This window comes from Trichomonas vaginalis, chromosome IV, assembly GCF_026262505.1.
Source record: "Trichomonas vaginalis G3 chromosome IV, whole genome shotgun sequence".
Taxonomy (NCBI): Eukaryota; Parabasalia; order Trichomonadida; family Trichomonadidae; genus Trichomonas; species Trichomonas vaginalis.
This window is the reverse complement of record NC_067206.1, coordinates 8474878-8494094: the sequence shown is the minus strand read 5'-3', so window position 1 is coordinate 8494094 and position 19217 is coordinate 8474878. Positions and strand designations below refer to the sequence as shown.

General features: G+C 31.3%; 2 protein-coding genes across 2 annotated transcripts, besides 16 other annotated features; both read left to right on the top strand.

Annotated features, from left to right (window-relative positions):
• Positions 1 to 438: part of a mobile genetic element that runs on past the window's edge.
• Positions 405 to 438: a terminal%2Cinverted (terminal inverted repeat of MuDR-4N1_TV transposon ID:TVAGG3_0052610).
• Positions 439 to 1123: 685 nt separating this feature from the next.
• Positions 1124 to 1160: a mobile genetic element.
• Positions 1124 to 1160: a terminal%2Cinverted (terminal inverted repeat of Banshee-A3 transposon ID:TVAGG3_0052600).
• Positions 1161 to 1842: 682 nt separating this feature from the next.
• Positions 1843 to 2901: a mobile genetic element.
• Positions 2902 to 3502: 601 nt separating this feature from the next.
• Positions 3503 to 3540: a mobile genetic element.
• Positions 3503 to 3540: a terminal%2Cinverted (terminal inverted repeat of Banshee-A3 transposon ID:TVAGG3_0052580).
• A 1200-nt stretch (positions 3541 to 4740) lies between these two features.
• On the top strand, positions 4741 to 5079 carry TVAGG3_0052570 (uncharacterized protein; the record flags this gene model as incomplete). Its single annotated transcript, XM_051221084.1, has 1 exon — positions 4741 to 5079. The coding sequence occupies one exon, from the start codon at positions 4741 to 4743 to the stop codon at positions 5077 to 5079; it is 339 nt and encodes a 112-aa protein (XP_051106070.1).
• Positions 5080 to 8324: 3245 nt separating this feature from the next.
• Positions 8325 to 9464: a mobile genetic element.
• Positions 9431 to 9464: a terminal%2Cinverted (terminal inverted repeat of MuDR-4N1_TV transposon ID:TVAGG3_0052560).
• Positions 9465 to 10147: 683 nt separating this feature from the next.
• Positions 10148 to 10182: a mobile genetic element.
• Positions 10148 to 10182: a terminal%2Cinverted (terminal inverted repeat of Banshee-A3 transposon ID:TVAGG3_0052550).
• A 682-nt stretch (positions 10183 to 10864) lies between these two features.
• Positions 10865 to 11920: a mobile genetic element.
• A 601-nt stretch (positions 11921 to 12521) lies between these two features.
• Positions 12522 to 12559: a mobile genetic element.
• Positions 12522 to 12559: a terminal%2Cinverted (terminal inverted repeat of Banshee-A3 transposon ID:TVAGG3_0052530).
• Positions 12560 to 13759: 1200 nt separating this feature from the next.
• Positions 13760 to 14098, top strand: TVAGG3_0052520 (uncharacterized protein; the record flags this gene model as incomplete). The annotated part of the gene is made up of 1 exon (XM_051221083.1): positions 13760 to 14098. One exon carries the CDS (start codon positions 13760 to 13762, stop codon positions 14096 to 14098), a length of 339 nt encoding a protein of 112 aa, XP_051106069.1.
• Positions 14099 to 17343: 3245 nt separating this feature from the next.
• Positions 17344 to 18605: a mobile genetic element.
• Positions 18572 to 18605: a terminal%2Cinverted (terminal inverted repeat of MuDR-4N1_TV transposon ID:TVAGG3_0052510).
• Positions 18606 to 19217: the final 612 nt, after the last annotated feature.

Sequence of the window (19217 nt, the reverse complement as noted above, 5' to 3'; positions counted from 1 at the left end):
AGACGAAGAATGGCTTCGCCGAATCTTTGATCAGCAGAGGCCAAATGAAAAGGCCTCTACTGATGGATTCTCAGGAGCCCTGAGGCTCCCTTTCGTAATGATTGGGAGCCTTGGGGCTCCTGAGACGAAGAATGGCTTCGCCGAATCTTTGATCAGCAGAGGCCAAATGAAAAGGCCTCTACTGATGGATTCTCAGGAGCCCTGAGGCTCCCTTTCGTAATGATTGGGAGCCTTGGGGCTCCTGAGACGAAGAATGGCTTCGCCGAATCTTTGATCAGCAGAGGCCAAATGAAAAGGCCTCTGCTGATGGATTCTCAGGAGCCCTGAGGCTCCCTTTCGTAATGATTGGGAGCCTTGGGGCTCCTGCAGCAGAGTATCGCTCCGCTCCATTAATTTTTTTTAAAAAAAAGTGCCGTGTGGCAAATTTGTCCTGTTCCCTCTCCTAACACATAACTCCACAACTACCCAAGTACTATATTGCCACTCCTTCCCGCATTGCATTTGAGAAACATTAAAAGTGGCGACAAGTGCACTTGCCATGGCATATTGTTGCGCGTATATACTACTTCTAATGAAAGAAGCAGTATATACGCGCAATTCGAGTGAGATTGCAGCAGAAAGTCGAGAAGAGAGCCCTTTCTTAAGGTTAGGACTCCCTTCTCGACTTTATTATACAATGAAATATAAATCATAGTATATTTTTGTCACTTTTCACATCGTATTACCCCGATAGAAACAAAACAAAACGACTTTCTTGATATATCAATAAATGGCACGGATAATTTATTGGATGCATTGGAAAAATATTTTAATACATATCCTATTGAGCAAAATCGATTTCAAAAAGATGAAATATTAGAATGGCCCAAGTATTTAATCATACAATTAAACTTTCGTAAGACGAAATGGTGGAAGTGAAGTGATGTTGAAACCTTGATATTTCCTCGAAATTTCTACAAAACATATATTAGACATAAAGCATATATCTTATTTTATTAAGAATGTTGAATAATAATATTATTAAATATTAAGCTTTAAAAAAGCTAATTAAATTCAAAAATGAATATATATTATTATTGGATAAATATTAATCAGAACAAATGATTTTTTTATTAATGCTATGTAATAAACAGAAATTCATCAAAAGTGACAGCTCTCAATTTTTGACATTTGTAAATTCTAAATTGAATGAGAAAAATGAAATAACACTAAGCATAATACAATATTCTAGATTTAATTATAATTAGGAAAAAGTTAGTTTTGAGAGTACTTTTCATAGGCATATAGAATGAAATCTTCTGAAAAATAATATCACATAAACTCATATTATTTTCTAATATATAACTATTTTATATAAAAATCAAATTCAATGATCTTAAAAGCGAAGGATAAACCTCAAAATTTACGAATATAATGAGTGGGAATATAATGCTTATCTATCATAAAACCATATGAAATATCAATTTTTGCTTTACGCCTAATTTTTGACGACAATTAGCAAAAAATGTTAAATGTTAACACTCAGTCCATTTGAATATGAAAAATAAAATTGACTTTGATTAAATGTTTTTATTTATCATGCAATTCTTCTTGCGACCAAAGATTTGAATAAAATTTCAAAAAATAAGATAGCTTAAAAATAATATACGGTAGTGTTTACTAATAGATGAATAGTATATAAATTCTATTAAAATGGATTTGATCCAAAAAAATATATAAAATTTGATCATAAATAAAATCGTTTTAAATTACTTCTTCATTTAAATTATAACAATTATTTTTGATTTTTATTTATCATCCACATTCAAATTTGAATCTTATCACAAAAGAAGGACCACTTTTATGACTACTGCCAAATCTATAAACAGAGAATGGCTATTTGAAGCTAAAAGAAGAATAGAAGAAGGTGAATATTACAAAAGTGTGGGAAAGGAAGTTGAATTGGAAAATGGTAAAATTAAATTGAATGTTGCCGAAAATACAATAAGAAGAGCATTTCAACTTCAAGAAATCGAATTACCAAAAGTTAGTCGCGGCAGAAAACCAAATCCACCAACATTTGAACAAAAACAATTAATTAATTCTTGTGTTTCACAATATAAAGGAGGAATTTCAAAAACTTATTTATTGATTAAAAGGTTTCAAAATATTGTTCAAAATCCCGATTGTGAGAAAGAAAAAGAAGAAATTGCAAAAGAATTTGAAAATATAGAAGATTTGACAAAAGATCAAATTTTTGACAATTTACAAAAAATAAAGCCTCATCAAGTGGAAAAATTTATGATGGAATCAGGTTTATCTTCAAAAAGAGATTACAAACCAGCAGATCCACCTACCAAATATCGTGCCATATCAAAGAATTTGATATGGCACTGCGATATTCATTACCTTCACGGTAATGTTTCTTTTCCATTCTTTGCCATATTGAATGATATGACACGTAAAGTTCTCAAAACTAAATTATTGAAAAACAAGTCTTCCAACTCAACAGCGAATATTTTAAGAAAACTTTTAGAGGAGTTTATCCCTTACTGCATCTGGACCGATAACGGCGGTGAAAACCGCGGTGAATTCGGCCAGGTTATGCAGGAAAACGGAATAGTTTGGAAGCACACCTTGCCGTATATGCCAAGACAGAACGGCAAGGTGGAGCGCCTGTGGCCAAGCTTAGAAAAGTTTTTGCCAGACGAGTTGGATGATATTCAACAAATCAAGGACTCAGTTCAGCAGTTCATTGAAAAATACAACAATACACCACATTTATCTCTCGATATTAATCCAAAAACGAATAGTAATTACACTCCTAACGAATTATTCGAAGTTTCAAAATTTTGGTACGAGCCAGAAATGCAAAAATGGGAGTTATATATCAAAGAGGAATGGGTTTTAGCAAAATTTGAATAATTACATCATTTTAAATGACTTCTAAACAATTTTATTTATGATCAAATTTTATATATCTTTTTGGATCAAATCCATTTTAATAGAATTTATATACTATTCATCTATTAGTAAACACTACCGTATATTATTTTTAAGCTATCTTATTTTTTGAAATTTTATTCAAATCTTTGGTCGCAAGAAGAATTGCATGATAAATAAAAACATTTAATCAAAGTCAATTTTATTTTTCATATTCAAATGGACTGAGTGTTAACATTTAACATTTTTTGCTAATTGTCGTCAAAAATTAGGCGTAAAGCAAAAATTGATATTTCATATGGTTTTATGATAGATAAGCATTATATTCCCACTCATTATATTCGTAAATTTTGAGGTTTATCCTTCGCTTTTAAGATCATTGAATTTGATTTTTATATAAAATAGTTATATATTAGAAAATAATATGAGTTTATGTGATATTATTTTTCAGAAGATTTTGTGTTCTTCTTCAAAATTTTATTTTTTATTAAAAAGAATCTTTACAAAATATACATTTACTTTAATTAATATTTAAAAACGTGCTCTATCAAAAGTTCCAAAAATTCAATATTATAGCTTTTCTGAGGTGTCACTTTTGATGAATTTCTGTTTTCAACACTAGACAAAAACAATTATATTAGATGCACATGATTAACATCTCTTGGTCTGATGATGTTTTTCAATTAAAAGATTATTATATACAGTTGAATTTACAAAATTCTTAATTCATAATTGCATGGCACAAGAGAGGTATGATCTGCTTATATGTTAATGATAGATATACCATATTATTTCCATTACTATAAATAACTTAAAGAAATATATCTTCTAAGTGTATTTTTTGTTCAATTTTGTTTGAAAAAAAAATTAAAACGCATTTCTTATCTTGTTTAGCTTTGATAAGTTGGATTAAATAATATTACTAAATACAAATCATGATAACAATTATATATCCATGCTAAATGCCTGAAGATCTGGTGAAAATATTGAGATATGCCTCACTTCCATCATTTCGTCTTACCACATAAAAATATGTGATTTTTAAAACAAGTTAGCTGATATGCTTTTAACAAAACCGAATCAAAAGTATTCAAAAAAATCTGAAATTGTAAAATATCTTAATCAAAAATAAAGGGTTGATCTTCATTTTCGGGATTTCAAAAAAATTTGGAATTTCACCTCCCAAACACACAGATTGTCCAGTTCATTGGCATAGAGAATATCCGATTTCCAGTGTTTTACTCTGAATCTTATTAGTTAAATACCGAATTTCGAACATAAATTCATCAAAATCGAATAAAGAGACTACCAAAAACGACACAAATATAATCAAGTCACAATCATTTAACAGGAACTCCTTAAATGAAGATTTTTACAATTTTAATCTCTATATTTTAGAAAAAAATATGCTCAGTCACAAACACAATTACTATGTTATGGAACAAGGCATTGACACTCGAATCTCTGGCCAATTCGAGGAACATCCAAAATTTCAATAATCTTATCCCACAGAATCCATAGCCCAAAAACTTTAATTTGCATAGTACATTTGAAGACGAATAATATTAGTCCAATTTTTTTTAACTTTGAAATTTTCAAAGATACAAAATTTATTACATTTAGAATTAATGCATTAATATATGCATTTGTTCCGTACCGAAAATGAACTTTACAAAAAGTGACATGAAAAGTCTTAATTACATTAAAGCCAAATGTAAACTTCATTGAGAAAAAGCAGTTTTGTCTCGTATTCAACGTAAAATCTTCAAAAGAAGACTAAACAAAAAGTGCTACACTGATAACAAAGATGAATTTCACATGGAACGCGATGATTCAATAACTGCAGAGTTGCGACATACAATTGCGGAAAATGTATGGACAACCACATGTAATGGTGGAGAACCATCGTATCTTTCAGAGGTCGAATTACTTGATTTTTATGGTGAAATCAATCAAAGAGCAAAAGGTCTTGCATGTGAAAAGGTAATCGAAGCTTATCAGATTGCCTACGAATTACTGGAGTATAGATACAGCAGAGCTTTATATCTAGCTGGCCTTGTTCATCCAGACGAATTTCCAACAAGAGGAAAAAGAATTGTTTACTTCGCTAGAAGTATATCTCCCCTCAAGATCATGGTTAAACAGAGTTTGCTCTGATCTCAACATTGAGATCAAAAGCTCAAAAGAAAATGAGGAAAAACGAGCAAAGTACTGTAACACAGCAACAGTTGCTAACTTCTTACATTAATTTCAGTATACGGCAGGAATTGATCCATGGAATAAGTGGAGTATTTATGAAACATCTCTGCTTCATCAAAGCGTTACAAAGTTATCTGCACTGAAAGCAACCCTCCTTTAACCAAAGAAGAGCATGAATTTGTGCTTGTTACTAGTATCTTCCCATATAATTCTGAAGGATACCGGATGAAACCATTTATTATTGTTCCAGGAATATAAAATTGTTCACAGGAACTCCGCTCCGTGAGAGCATTCCTTACAGGACAATCTTATGGATGGATGACAAAGAAGATATGGGATATCTTTAATTTAACTTTTATTATCGAAATCCAGAGATATCGCTCAAGTCTTGATGCTATCACAGCAGCTCAGCATAATATCGTATTCGGTGATAATCATATCAGCCGAGTAAGTTATTTTACTTGCAAACTTTTGAGTCTCTTCAGAATTGAACTCTTGACATTTCCAGCTTACTGCACAGTAGTTCTCCAGTTATTTGATGTAGGATGTGCAGCATCTTTGAGATCAAAGAATAACAGGTTAAAATATGTTCCGCTTTACACATATGAGCAAGATAATTTATCAAATACCCCAAAACCAAGGTTAAAAATTGTAAGAATTTTAATTGATGCTTGTGATTAAGTCAATGCATCAGTATGGTATTCATCCGTGGAACCCAGATAAAGCCTTATCCAACGAATTAACAAACAAAACATCAAACGCAATACCAAATCCCACATATATATTTAATTCTTCTTGCAAAAAATTAACATCTGACGCCGAATTACTTAAAATTGCGCAATTTGAAGCAATCAAATTCAAACATTAAATCAAGCACTGATAGTTATTGTAACAAATATTTCGAATTATTTAGATTATTATCCTCCAAATACAAAAATTCTCAGCAAAGGGATGAAATTGAGTCAATTTAATGGAGCAAAACGAAGTGAGGTGAAATTCACCACTTTGACACCTCGTATTTTTCAGATATATCGATTAATATTGAGTTTTATTGGGATGGAAAACATACTGAAAAACCTGCAATATCAACACCTTTTTATATAATATTGAATAAATAAAAATTTGTTTTTATTTTCCAAAAAGATATATGATACATTTTTATTATACAGGTTAAAAACTGTCTAGCTTTTGCTTTTAGTGCTCGACCAGAGGCATACATTGAAAATACAATCCTCTCCATGGTTTTTGTGTAGGATCTGATCTTCTCAAAACGATGATATTGACTATTATTATATGAATTGAATGTATTTATGAATATTTCGAAATTTTAATATAAATAATTTATTAAAAATAAAAATTGAACGTAAGTACAAAAAATATAATTTGAAAGCAAATTAAAAATTAACGATACGATAATTTGGAACTTTTACCTTTTGCCAATAAATATAAAAATAAAATTTTGGGAATTGGAACTTAAGAGTAGAGAGACCTTTGTTGATATGTATGAGGCTATGTATTTATGTGTAGATCTGAGTAAGCTTGGTTATCATATAGCGGTTTCTGATGAAATTGAGAACCTCGGAGACCCAAGACCTTTGTTGATATGTATGAGGCTATGTATTTGTGCGTAGTCATTAAACCCATTCTTGCAAATTAGAATATTATTTTATTTGTTATATTGAGCTTTCTTCCTGATAATTTGCATATCTTCAAAATCATTAAAGTAAGTAAAATCAGTTGTTTTTTCGGTGATTAATCTTAATTCTTCGCATTATATTTCTTTTTTTTGAAAAATCTTACTGTTTGGGGAAATTCTCTTTGCGAAATCTGTTGGCCTGAGGATTATCTGGTTGAATAAAAATATGTTCAATTCCCCTTTCGCATAATAATTAATGAAATTGTGTTTTATTTTCGAGAGTGTGCAAAACGTTCCCACTTCTTGAGAGGTACGTTTTGCAAATTTTTTTCTTTCATACATAGAAGATTTTTGGAAGATGATTGATCTCTACATGATATTATATCATATTTCTACATTGAGTCCTTAACAATATTAAATTGCAGGGTTTTCAAATCAAAAAACTAACTTTCGCTCTTTCAGGTCAAATCAGCAAGGCTCTTCTATATAGGTGTTGGATATATTATCAAACTGAAATGAAACTTTCCAGAGATGTCCATAAAATTATTTTGCAAAACATCCCTCTCAAAAAGTGGGAACGTTTTTGCAATTTTTCTTTATTTTTTGTACCATTATCGGTCCATAGAGCGAAATGGGGACCAGGTATTGTGCTTAATGCACGTTTGAGTACATTTGTTGTATACTCTGCAGTTTTCTGAGAAAAAGATTATGAGTGATCTCGTTTTTTCTTAAAGTCATTTTTTTCTTATCAAAAAAAATTAAAATTACGTAAAACTATGACAAAATTACGTAATTCACAATTTTAATGCTGAAAAATAGGAATATAAGCTTATAATACTACAGGTAGATTGAGCATCGATGCGCGCTAATGCCAACATGATTAATTTGAGTCGGTTTTATATATTATTGGAAATTAATCACAAATTGTCCATGAATATAAGTTATATTCTTCGATATTATGAGTTAATGAAGGCTACAATATTTGTAATCATGATTGGCTAGTTAAAATCTATTAGAATAAAAGAAATTGTAATTTAATAATATTGAATTGACATTTTAAATAATTTGAGGTCTAATCCATTATGAGTATGGTTATTACAGGTCACTTATTATTATTCTTTGATATACAAAGAGTTAAAACGATTTGGTAATGAGATATTGTAGAAAATAAAAATAACTGTAATCTATTGAAACTGATAAAAAAAATTAAATCCATTTATTTTTTATTCATATGTTATTATTGATGAGAATTAGATTCATTTAAAATTGAATACATATTTTTGAGAGAGTCAAAAATTTCAGGATCGATTTCATCTTCGCATTCATCCAAATATATTCTAAGCTCGGAATTTTCAAATGCATTCAAAATATTGGCAAAGTTTTCTTTACAAGAAGAGTTAAATAAAATTTCTTGTAAACAATTAATAATAAATTTTGGGTTAAATTCAACAAAATCCGAAAGAATTTCAAACACCTTTTCAAATTTGTCATTAAATATCGAAAGGGATATTGAATCTTTTATGATAATAGCGATGAGGATATTTATCAAAATTTCCTTATTTTTGAAGAGTGCGGGATAAATTTGTCAAGTGTCACTTTTCAATAACCTTAAATTACGCTGTTCTAATTTTTTAAAAAATAACCTTAAATTATATTTGAAGAAATTATGTCTATGATATATGTTTTATTCTAGAATCTTGGAGTTTTCATGCACTACACAAGAGCTCCAAGGTTCCAAGAGTGAATGCTCAATAGCAATTATAGAGATGTACCTTTTCAAAATGACTTTTACTGATTAAATTTAATCAATAGAAGACATTTTGAAAAGGTACCTCTACAATTAGATATACAAGAGATTCAAAGCTTCATTTCAGATAGATTTGAAACTTTGAAACTCTTGGTAGATTTTGAGTGAATGCTGACAATCATCTTTGAGAAGGTTTTCTTAAAGAAAACCTTCTCAAAGAGGTTTCTCAGGAGCCCTGAGGCTCCCTTTCGTAATGATTGGGAGCCTTGGGGCTCCTGAGACGAAGAATGGCTTCGCCGAATCTTTGATCAGCAGAGGCCAAATGAAAAGGCCTCTACTGATGGATTCTCAGGAGCCCTGAGGCTCCCTTTCGTAATGATTGGGAGCCTTGGGGCTCCTGAGACGAAGAATGGCTTCGCCGAATCTTTGATCAGCAGAGGCCAAATGAAAAGGCCTCTACTGATGGATTCTCAGGAGCCCTGAGGCTCCCTTTCGTAATGATTGGGAGCCTTGGGGCTCCTGAGACGAAGAATGGCTTCGCCGAATCTTTGATCAGCAGAGGCCAAATGAAAAGGCCTCTACTGATGGATTCTCAGGAGCCCTGAGGCTCCCTTTCGTAATGATTGGGAGCCTTGGGGCTCCTGAGACGAAGAATGGCTTCGCCGAATCTTTGATCAGCAGAGGCCAAATGAAAAGGCCTCTACTGATGGATTCTCAGGAGCCCTGAGGCTCCCTTTCGTAATGATTGGGAGCCTTGGGGCTCCTGAGACGAAGAATGGCTTCGCCGAATCTTTGATCAGCAGAGGCCAAATGAAAAGGCCTCTGCTGATGGATTCTCAGGAGCCCTGAGGCTCCCTTTCGTAATGATTGGGAGCCTTGGGGCTCCTGCAGCAGAGTATCGCTCCGCTCCATTAATTTTTTTTAAAAAAAAGTGCCGTGTGGCAAATTTGTCCTGTTCCCTCTCCTAACACATAACTCCACAACTACCCAAGTACTATATTGCCACTCCTTCCCGCATTGCATTTGAGAAACATTAAAAGTGGACAAGTGCACTTGCCATGGCATATTGTTGCGCGTATATACTACTTCTAATGAAAGAAGCAGTATATACGCGCAATTCGAGTGAGATTGCAGCAGAAAGTCGAGAAGAGAGCCCTTTCTTAAGGTTAGGACTCCCTTCTCGACTTTATTATACAATGAAATATAAATCATAGTATATTTTTGTCACTTTTCACATCGTATTACCCCGATAGAAACAAAACAAAACGACTTTCTTGATATATCAATAAATGGCACGGATAATTTATTGGATGCATTGGAAAAATATTTTAATACATATCCTATTGAGCAAAATCGATTTCAAAAAGATGAAATATTAGAATGGCCCAAGTATTTAATCATACAATTAAACTTTCGTAAGACGAAATGGTGGAAGTGAAGTGATGTTGAAACCTTGATATTTCCTCGAAATTTCTACAAAACATATATTAGACATAAAGCATATATCTTATTTTATTAAGAATGTTGAATAATAATATTATTAAATATTAAGCTTTAAAAAAGCTAATTAAATTCAAAAATGAATATATATTATTATTGGATAAATATTAATCAGAACAAATGATTTTTTTATTAATGCTATGTAATAAACAGAAATTCATCAAAAGACAGCTCTCAATTTTTGACATTTGTAAATTCTAAATTGAATGAGAAAAATGAAATAACACTAAGCATAATACAATATTCTAGATTTAATTATAATTAGGAAAAAGTTAGTTTTGAGAGTACTTTTCATAGGCATATAGAATGAAATCTTCTGAAAAATAATATCACATAAACTCATATTATTTTCTAATATATAACTATTTTATATAAAAATCAAATTCAATGATCTTAAAAGCGAAGGATAAACCTCAAAATTTACGAATATAATGAGTGGGAATATAATGCTTATCTATCATAAAACCATATGAAATATCAATTTTTGCTTTACGCCTAATTTTTGACGACAATTAGCAAAAAATGTTAAATGTTAACACTCAGTCCATTTGAATATGAAAAATAAAATTGACTTTGATTAAATGTTTTTATTTATCATGCAATTCTTCTTGCGACCAAAGATTTGAATAAAATTTCAAAAAATAAGATAGCTTAAAAATAATATACGGTAGTGTTTACTAATAGATGAATAGTATATAAATTCTATTAAAATGGATTTGATCCAAAAAAATATATAAAATTTGATCATAAATAAAATCGTTTTAAATTACTTCTTCATTTAAATTATAACAATTATTTTTGATTTTTATTTATCATCCACATTCAAATTTGAATCTTATCACAAAAGAAGGACCACTTTTATGACTACTGCCAAATCTATAAACAGAGAATGGCTATTTGAAGCTAAAAGAAGAATAGAAGATGAATATTACAAAAGTGTGGGAAAGGAAGTTGAATTGGAAAATGGTAAAATTAAATTGAATGTTGCCGAAAATACAATAAGAAGAGCATTTCAACTTCAAGAAATCGAATTACCAAAAGTTAGTCGCGGCAGAAAACCAAATCCACCAACATTTGAACAAAAACAATTAATTAATTCTTGTGTTTCACAATATAAAGGAGGAATTTCAAAAACTTATTTATTGATTAAAAGGTTTCAAAATATTGTTCAAAATCCCGATTGTGAGAAAGAAAAAGAAGAAATTGCAAAAGAATTTGAAAATATAGAAGATTTGACAAAAGATCAAATTTTTGACAATTTACAAAAAATAAAGCCTCATCAAGTGGAAAAATTTATGATGGAATCAGGTTTATCTTCAAAAAGAGATTACAAACCAGCAGATCCACCTACCAAATATCGTGCCATATCAAAGAATTTGATATGGCACTGCGATATTCATTACCTTCACGGTAATGTTTCTTTTCCATTCTTTGCCATATTGAATGATATGACACGTAAAGTTCTCAAAACTAAATTATTGAAAAACAAGTCTTCCAACTCAACAGCGAATATTTTAAGAAAACTTTTAGAGGAGTTTATCCCTTACTGCATCTGGACCGATAACGGCGGTGAAAACCGCGGTGAATTCGGCCAGGTTATGCAGGAAAACGGAATAGTTTGGAAGCACACCTTGCCGTATATGCCAAGACAGAACGGCAAGGTGGAGCGCCTGTGGCCAAGCTTAGAAAAGTTTTTGCCAGACGAGTTGGATGATATTCAACAAATCAAGGACTCAGTTCAGCAGTTCATTGAAAAATACAACAATACACCACATTTATCTCTCGATATTAATCCAAAAACGAATAGTAATTACACTCCTAACGAATTATTCGAAGTTTCAAAATTTTGGTACGAGCCAGAAATGCAAAAATGGGAGTTATATATCAAAGAGGAATGGGTTTTAGCAAAATTTGAATAATTACATCATTTTAAATGACTTCTAAACAATTTTATTTATGATCAAATTTTATATATCTTTTTGGATCAAATCCATTTTAATAGAATTTATATACTATTCATCTATTAGTAAACACTACCGTATATTATTTTTAAGCTATCTTATTTTTTGAAATTTTATTCAAATCTTTGGTCGCAAGAAGAATTGCATGATAAATAAAAACATTTAATCAAAGTCAATTTTATTTTTCATATTCAAATGGACTGAGTGTTAACATTTAACATTTTTTGCTAATTGTCGTCAAAAATTAGGCGTAAAGCAAAAATTGATATTTCATATGGTTTTATGATAGATAAGCATTATATTCCCACTCATTATATTCGTAAATTTTGAGGTTTATCCTTCGCTTTTAAGATCATTGAATTTGATTTTTATATAAAATAGTTATATATTAGAAAATAATATGAGTTTATGTGATATTATTTTTCAGAAGATTTTGTGTTCTTCTTCAAAATTTTATTTTTTATTAAAAAGAATCTTTACAAAATATACATTTACTTTAATTAATATTTAAAAACGTGCTCTATCAAAAGTTCCAAAAATTCAATATTATAGCTTTTCTGAGGTGTCACTTTTGATGAATTTCTGTTTTCAACACTAGACAAAAACAATTATATTAGATGCACATGATTAACATCTCTTGGTCTGATGATGTTTTTCAATTAAAAGATTATTATATACAGTTGAATTTACAAAATTCTTAATTCATAATTGCATGGCACAAGAGAGGTATGATCTGCTTATATGTTAATGATAGATATACCATATTATTTCCATTACTATAAATAACTTAAAGAAATATATCTTCTAAGTGTATTTTTTGTTCAATTTTGTTTGAAAAAAAAATTAAAACGCATTTCTTATCTTGTTTAGCTTTGATAAGTTGGATTAAATAATATTACTAAATACAAATCATGATAACAATTATATATCCATGCTAAATGCCTGAAGATCTGGTGAAAATATTGAGATATGCCTCACTTCCATCATTTCGTCTTACCACATAAAAATATGTGATTTTTAAAACAAGTTAGCTGATATGCTTTTAACAAAACCGAATCAAAAGTATTCAAAAAAATCTGAAATTGTAAAATATCTTAATCAAAAATAAAGGGTTGATCTTCATTTTCGGGATTTCAAAAAAATTTGGAATTTCACCTCCCAAACACACAGATTGTCCAGTTCATTGGCATAGAGAATATCCGATTTCCAGTGTTTTACTCTGAATCTTATTAGTTAAATACCGAATTTCGAACATAAATTCATCAAAATCGAATAAAGAGACTACCAAAAACGACACAAATATAATCAAGTCACAATCATTTAACAGGAACTCCTTAAATGAAGATTTTTACAATTTTAATCTCTATATTTTAGAAAAAAATATGCTCAGTCACAAACACAATTACTATGTTATGGAACAAGGCATTGACACTCGAATCTCTGGCCAATTCGAGGAACATCCAAAATTTCAATAATCTTATCCCACAGAATCCATAGCCCAAAAACTTTAATTTGCATAGTACATTTGAAGACGAATAATATTAGTCCAATTTTTTTTAACTTTGAAATTTTCAAAGATACAAAATTTATTACATTTAGAATTAATGCATTAATATATGCATTTGTTCCGTACCGAAAATGAACTTTACAAAAAGTGACATGAAAAGTCTTAATTACATTAAAGCCAAATGTAAACTTCATTGAGAAAAAGCAGTTTTGTCTCGTATTCAACGTAAAATCTTCAAAAGAAGACTAAACAAAAAGTGCTACACTGATAACAAAGATGAATTTCACATGGAACGCGATGATTCAATAACTGCAGAGTTGCGACATACAATTGCGGAAAATGTATGGACAACCACATGTAATGGTGGAGAACCATCGTATCTTTCAGAGGTCGAATTACTTGATTTTTATGGTGAAATCAATCAAAGAGCAAAAGGTCTTGCATGTGAAAAGGTAATCGAAGCTTATCAGATTGCCTACGAATTACTGGAGTATAGATACAGCAGAGCTTTATATCTAGCTGGCCTTGTTCATCCAGACGAATTTCCAACAAGAGGAAAAAGAATTGTTTACTTCGCTAGAAGTATATCTCCCCTCAAGATCATGGTTAAACAGAGTTTGCTCTGATCTCAACATTGAGATCAAAAGCTCAAAAGAAAATGAGGAAAAACGAGCAAAGTACTGTAACACAGCAACAGTTGCTAACTTCTTACATTAATTTCAGTATACGGCAGGAATTGATCCATGGAATAAGTGGAGTATTTATGAAACATCTCTGCTTCATCAAAGCGTTACAAAGTTATCTGCACTGAAAGCAACCCTCCTTTAACCAAAGAAGAGCATGAATTTGTGCTTGTTACTAGTATCTTCCCATATAATTCTGAAGGATACCGGATGAAACCATTTATTATTGTTCCAGGAATATAAAATTGTTCACAGGAACTCCGCTCCGTGAGAGCATTCCTTACAGGACAATCTTATGGATGGATGACAAAGAAGATATGGGATATCTTTAATTTAACTTTTATTATCGAAATCCAGAGATATCGCTCAAGTCTTGATGCTATCACAGCAGCTCAGCATAATATCGTATTCGGTGATAATCATATCAGCCGAGTAAGTTATTTTACTTGCAAACTTTTGAGTCTCTTCAGAATTGAACTCTTGACATTTCCAGCTTACTGCACAGTAGTTCTCCAGTTATTTGATGTAGGATGTGCAGCATCTTTGAGATCAAAGAATAACAGGTTAAAATATGTTCCGCTTTACACATATGAGCAAGATAATTTATCAAATACCCCAAAACCAAGGTTAAAAATTGTAAGAATTTTAATTGATGCTTGTGATTAAGTCAATGCATCAGTATGGTATTCATCCGTGGAACCCAGATAAAGCCTTATCCAACGAATTAACAAACAAAACATCAAACGCAATACCAAATCCCACATATATATTTAATTCTTCTTGCAAAAAATTAACATCTGACGCCGAATTACTTAAAATTGCGCAATTTGAAGCAATCAAATTCAAACATTAAATCAAGCACTGATAGTTATTGTAACAAATATTTCGAATTATTTAGATTATTATCCTCCAAATACAAAAATTCTCAGCAAAGGGATGAAATTGAGTCAATTTAATGGAGCAAAACGAAGTGAGGTGAAATTCACCACTTTGACACCTCGTATTTTTCAGATATATCGATTAATATTGAGTTTTATTGGGATGGAAAACATACTGAAAAACCTGCAATATCAACACCTTTTTATATAATATTGAATAAATAAAAATTTGTTTTTATTTTCCAAAAAGATATATGATACATTTTTATTATACAGGTTAAAAACTGTCTAGCTTTTGCTTTTAGTGCTCGACCAGAGGCATACATTGAAAATACAATCCTCTCCATGGTTTTTGTGTAGGATCTGATCTTCTCAAAACGATGATATTGACTATTATTATATGAATTGAATGTATTTATGAATATTTCGAAATTTTAATATAAATAATTTATTAAAAATAAAAATTGAACGTAAGTACAAAAAATATAATTTGAAAGCAAATTAAAAATTAACGATACGATAATTTGGAACTTTTACCTTTTGCCAATAAATATAAAAATAAAATTTTGGGAATTGGAACTTAAGAGTAGAGAGACCTTTGTTGATATGTATGAGGCTATGTATTTATGTGTAGATCTGAGTAAGCTTGGTTATCATATAGCGGTTTCTGATGAAATTGAGAACCTCGGAGACCCAAGACCTTTGTTGATATGTATGAGGCTATGTATTTGTGCGTAGTCATTAAACCCATTCTTGCAAATTAGAATATTATTTTATTTGTTATATTGAGCTTTCTTCCTGATAATTTGCATATCTTCAAAATCATTAAAGTAAGTAAAATCAGTTGTTTTTTCGGTGATTAATCTTAATTCTTCGCATTATATTTCTTTTTTTTGAAAAATCTTACTGTTTGGGGAAATTCTCTTTGCGAAATCTGTTGGCCTGAGGATTATCTGGTTGAATAAAAATATGTTCAATTCCCCTTTCGCATAATAATTAATGAAATTGTGTTTTATTTTCGAGAGTGTGCAAAACGTTCCCACTTCTTGAGAGGTACGTTTTGCAAATTTTTTTCTTTCATACATAGAAGATTTTTGGAAGATGATTGATCTCTACATGATATTATATCATATTTCTACATTGAGTCCTTAACAATATTAAATTGCAGGGTTTTCAAATCAAAAAACTAACTTTCGCTCTTTCAGGTCAAATCAGCAAGGCTCTTCTATATAGGTGTTGGATATATTATCAAACTGAAATGAAACTTTCCAGAGATGTCCATAAAATTATTTTGCAAAACATCCCTCTCAAAAAGTGGGAACGTTTTTGCAATTTTTCTTTATTTTTTGTACCATTATCGGTCCATAGAGCGAAATGGGGACCAGGTATTGTGCTTAATGCACGTTTGAGTACATTTGTTGTATACTCTGCAGTTTTCTGAGAAAAAGATTATGAGTGATCTCGTTTTTTCTTAAAGTCATTTTTTTCTTATCAAAAAAAATTAAAATTACGTAAAACTATGACAAAATTACGTAATTCACAATTTTAATGCTGAAAAATAGGAATATAAGCTTATAATACTACAGGTAGATTGAGCATCGATGCGCGCTAATGCCAACATGATTAATTTGAGTCGGTTTTATATATTATTGGAAATTAATCACAAATTGTCCATGAATATAAGTTATATTCTTCGATATTATGAGTTAATGAAGGCTACAATATTTGTAATCATGATTGGCTAGTTAAAATCTATTAGAATAAAAGAAATTGTAATTTAATAATATTGAATTGACATTTTAAATAATTTGAGGTCTAATCCATTATGAGTATGGTTATTACAGGTCACTTATTATTATTCTTTGATATACAAAGAGTTAAAACGATTTGGTAATGAGATATTGTAGAAAATAAAAATAACTGTAATCTATTGAAACTGATAAAAAAAATTAAATCCATTTATTTTTTATTCATATGTTATTATTGATGAGAATTAGATTCATTTAAAATTGAATACATATTTTTGAGAGAGTCAAAAATTTCAGGATCGATTTCATCTTCGCATTCATCCAAATATATTCTAAGCTCGGAATTTTCAAATGCATTCAAAATATTGGCAAAGTTTTCTTTACAAGAAGAGTTAAATAAAATTTCTTGTAAACAATTAATAATAAATTTTGGGTTAAATTCAACAAAATCCGAAAGAATTTCAAACACCTTTTCAAATTTGTCATTAAATATCGAAAGGGATATTGAATCTTTTATGATAATAGCGATGAGGATATTTATCAAAATTTCCTTATTTTTGAAGAGTGCGGGATAAATTTGTCAAGTGTCACTTTTCAATAACCTTAAATTACGCTGTTCTAATTTTTTAAAAAATAACCTTAAATTATATTTGAAGAAATTATGTCTATGATATATGTTTTATTCTAGAATCTTGGAGTTTTCATGCACTACACAAGAGCTCCAAGGTTCCAAGAGTGAATGCTCAATAGCAATTATAGAGATGTACCTTTTCAAAATGACTTTTACTGATTAAATTTAATCAATAGAAGACATTTTGAAAAGGTACCTCTACAATTAGATATACAAGAGATTCAAAGCTTCATTTCAGATAGATTTGAAACTTTGAAACTCTTGGTAGATTTTGAGTGAATGCTGACAATCATCTTTGAGAAGGTTTTCTTAAAGAAAACCTTCTCAAAGAGGTTTCTCAGGAGCCCTGAGGCTCCCTTTCGTAATGATTGGGAGCCTTGGGGCTCCTGAGACGAAGAATGGCTTCGCCGAATCTTTGATCAGCAGAGGCCAAATGAAAAGGCCTCTACTGATGGATTCTCAGGAGCCCTGAGGCTCCCTTTCGTAATGATTGGGAGCCTTGGGGCTCCTGAGACGAAGAATGGCTTCGCCGAATCTTTGATCAGCAGAGGCCAAATGAAAAGGCCTCTACTGATGGATTCTCAGGAGCCCTGAGGCTCCCTTTCGTAATGATTGGGAGCCTTGGGGCTCCTGAGACGAAGAATGGCTTCGCCGAATCTTTGATCAGCAGAGGCCAAATGAAAAGGCCTCTGCTGATGGATTCTCAGGAGCCCTGAGGCTCCCTTTCGTAATGATTGGGAGCCTTGGGGCTCCTGAGACGAAGAATGGCTTCGCCGAATCTTTGATCAGCAGAGGCCAAATGAAAAGGCCTCTACTGATGGATTCTCAGGAGCCCTGAGGCTCCCTTTCGTAATGATTGGGAGCCTTGGGGCTCCTGAGACGAAGAATGGCTTCGCCGAATCTTTGATCAGCAGAGGCCAAATGAAAAGGCCTCTGCTGATGGATTCTCAGGAGCCCTGAGGCTCCCTTTCGTAATGATTGGGAGCCTTGGGGCTCCTGAGACGAAGAATGGCTTCGCCGAATCTTTGATCAGCAGAGGCCAAATGAAAAGGCCTCTGCTGATGGATTCTCAGGAGCCCTGAGGCTCCCTTTCGTAATGATTGGGAGCCTTGGGGCTCCTGCAGCAGAGTATCGCTCCGCTCCATTAATTTTTTTTAAAAAAAAGTGCCGTGTGGCAAATTTGTCCTGTTCCCTCTCCTAACACATAACTCCACAACTACCCAAGTACTATATTGCCACTCCTTCCCGCATTGCATTTGAGAAACATTAAAAGTGGCGACAAGTGCACTTGCCATGGCATATTGTTGCGCGTATATACTACTTCTAATGAAAGAAGCAGTATATACGCGCAATTCGAGTGAGATTGCAGCAGAAAGTCGAGAAGAGAGCCCTTTCTTAAGGTTAGGACTCCCTTCTCGACTTTATTATACAATGAAATATAAATCATAGTATATTTTTGTCACTTTTCACATCGTATTACCCCGATAGAAACAAAACAAAACGACTTTCTTGATATATCAATAAATGGCACGGATAATTTATTGGATGCATTGGAAAAATATTTTAATACATATCCTATTGAGCAAAATCGATTTCAAAAAGATGAAATATTAGAATGGCCCAAGTATTTAATCATACAATTAAACTTTCGTAAGACGAAATGGTGGAAGTGAAGTGATGTTGAAACCTTGATATTTCCTCGAAATTTCTACAAAACATATATTAGACATAAAGCATATATCTTATTTTATTAAGAATGTTGAATAATAATATTATTAAATATTAAGCTTTAAAAAAGCTAATTA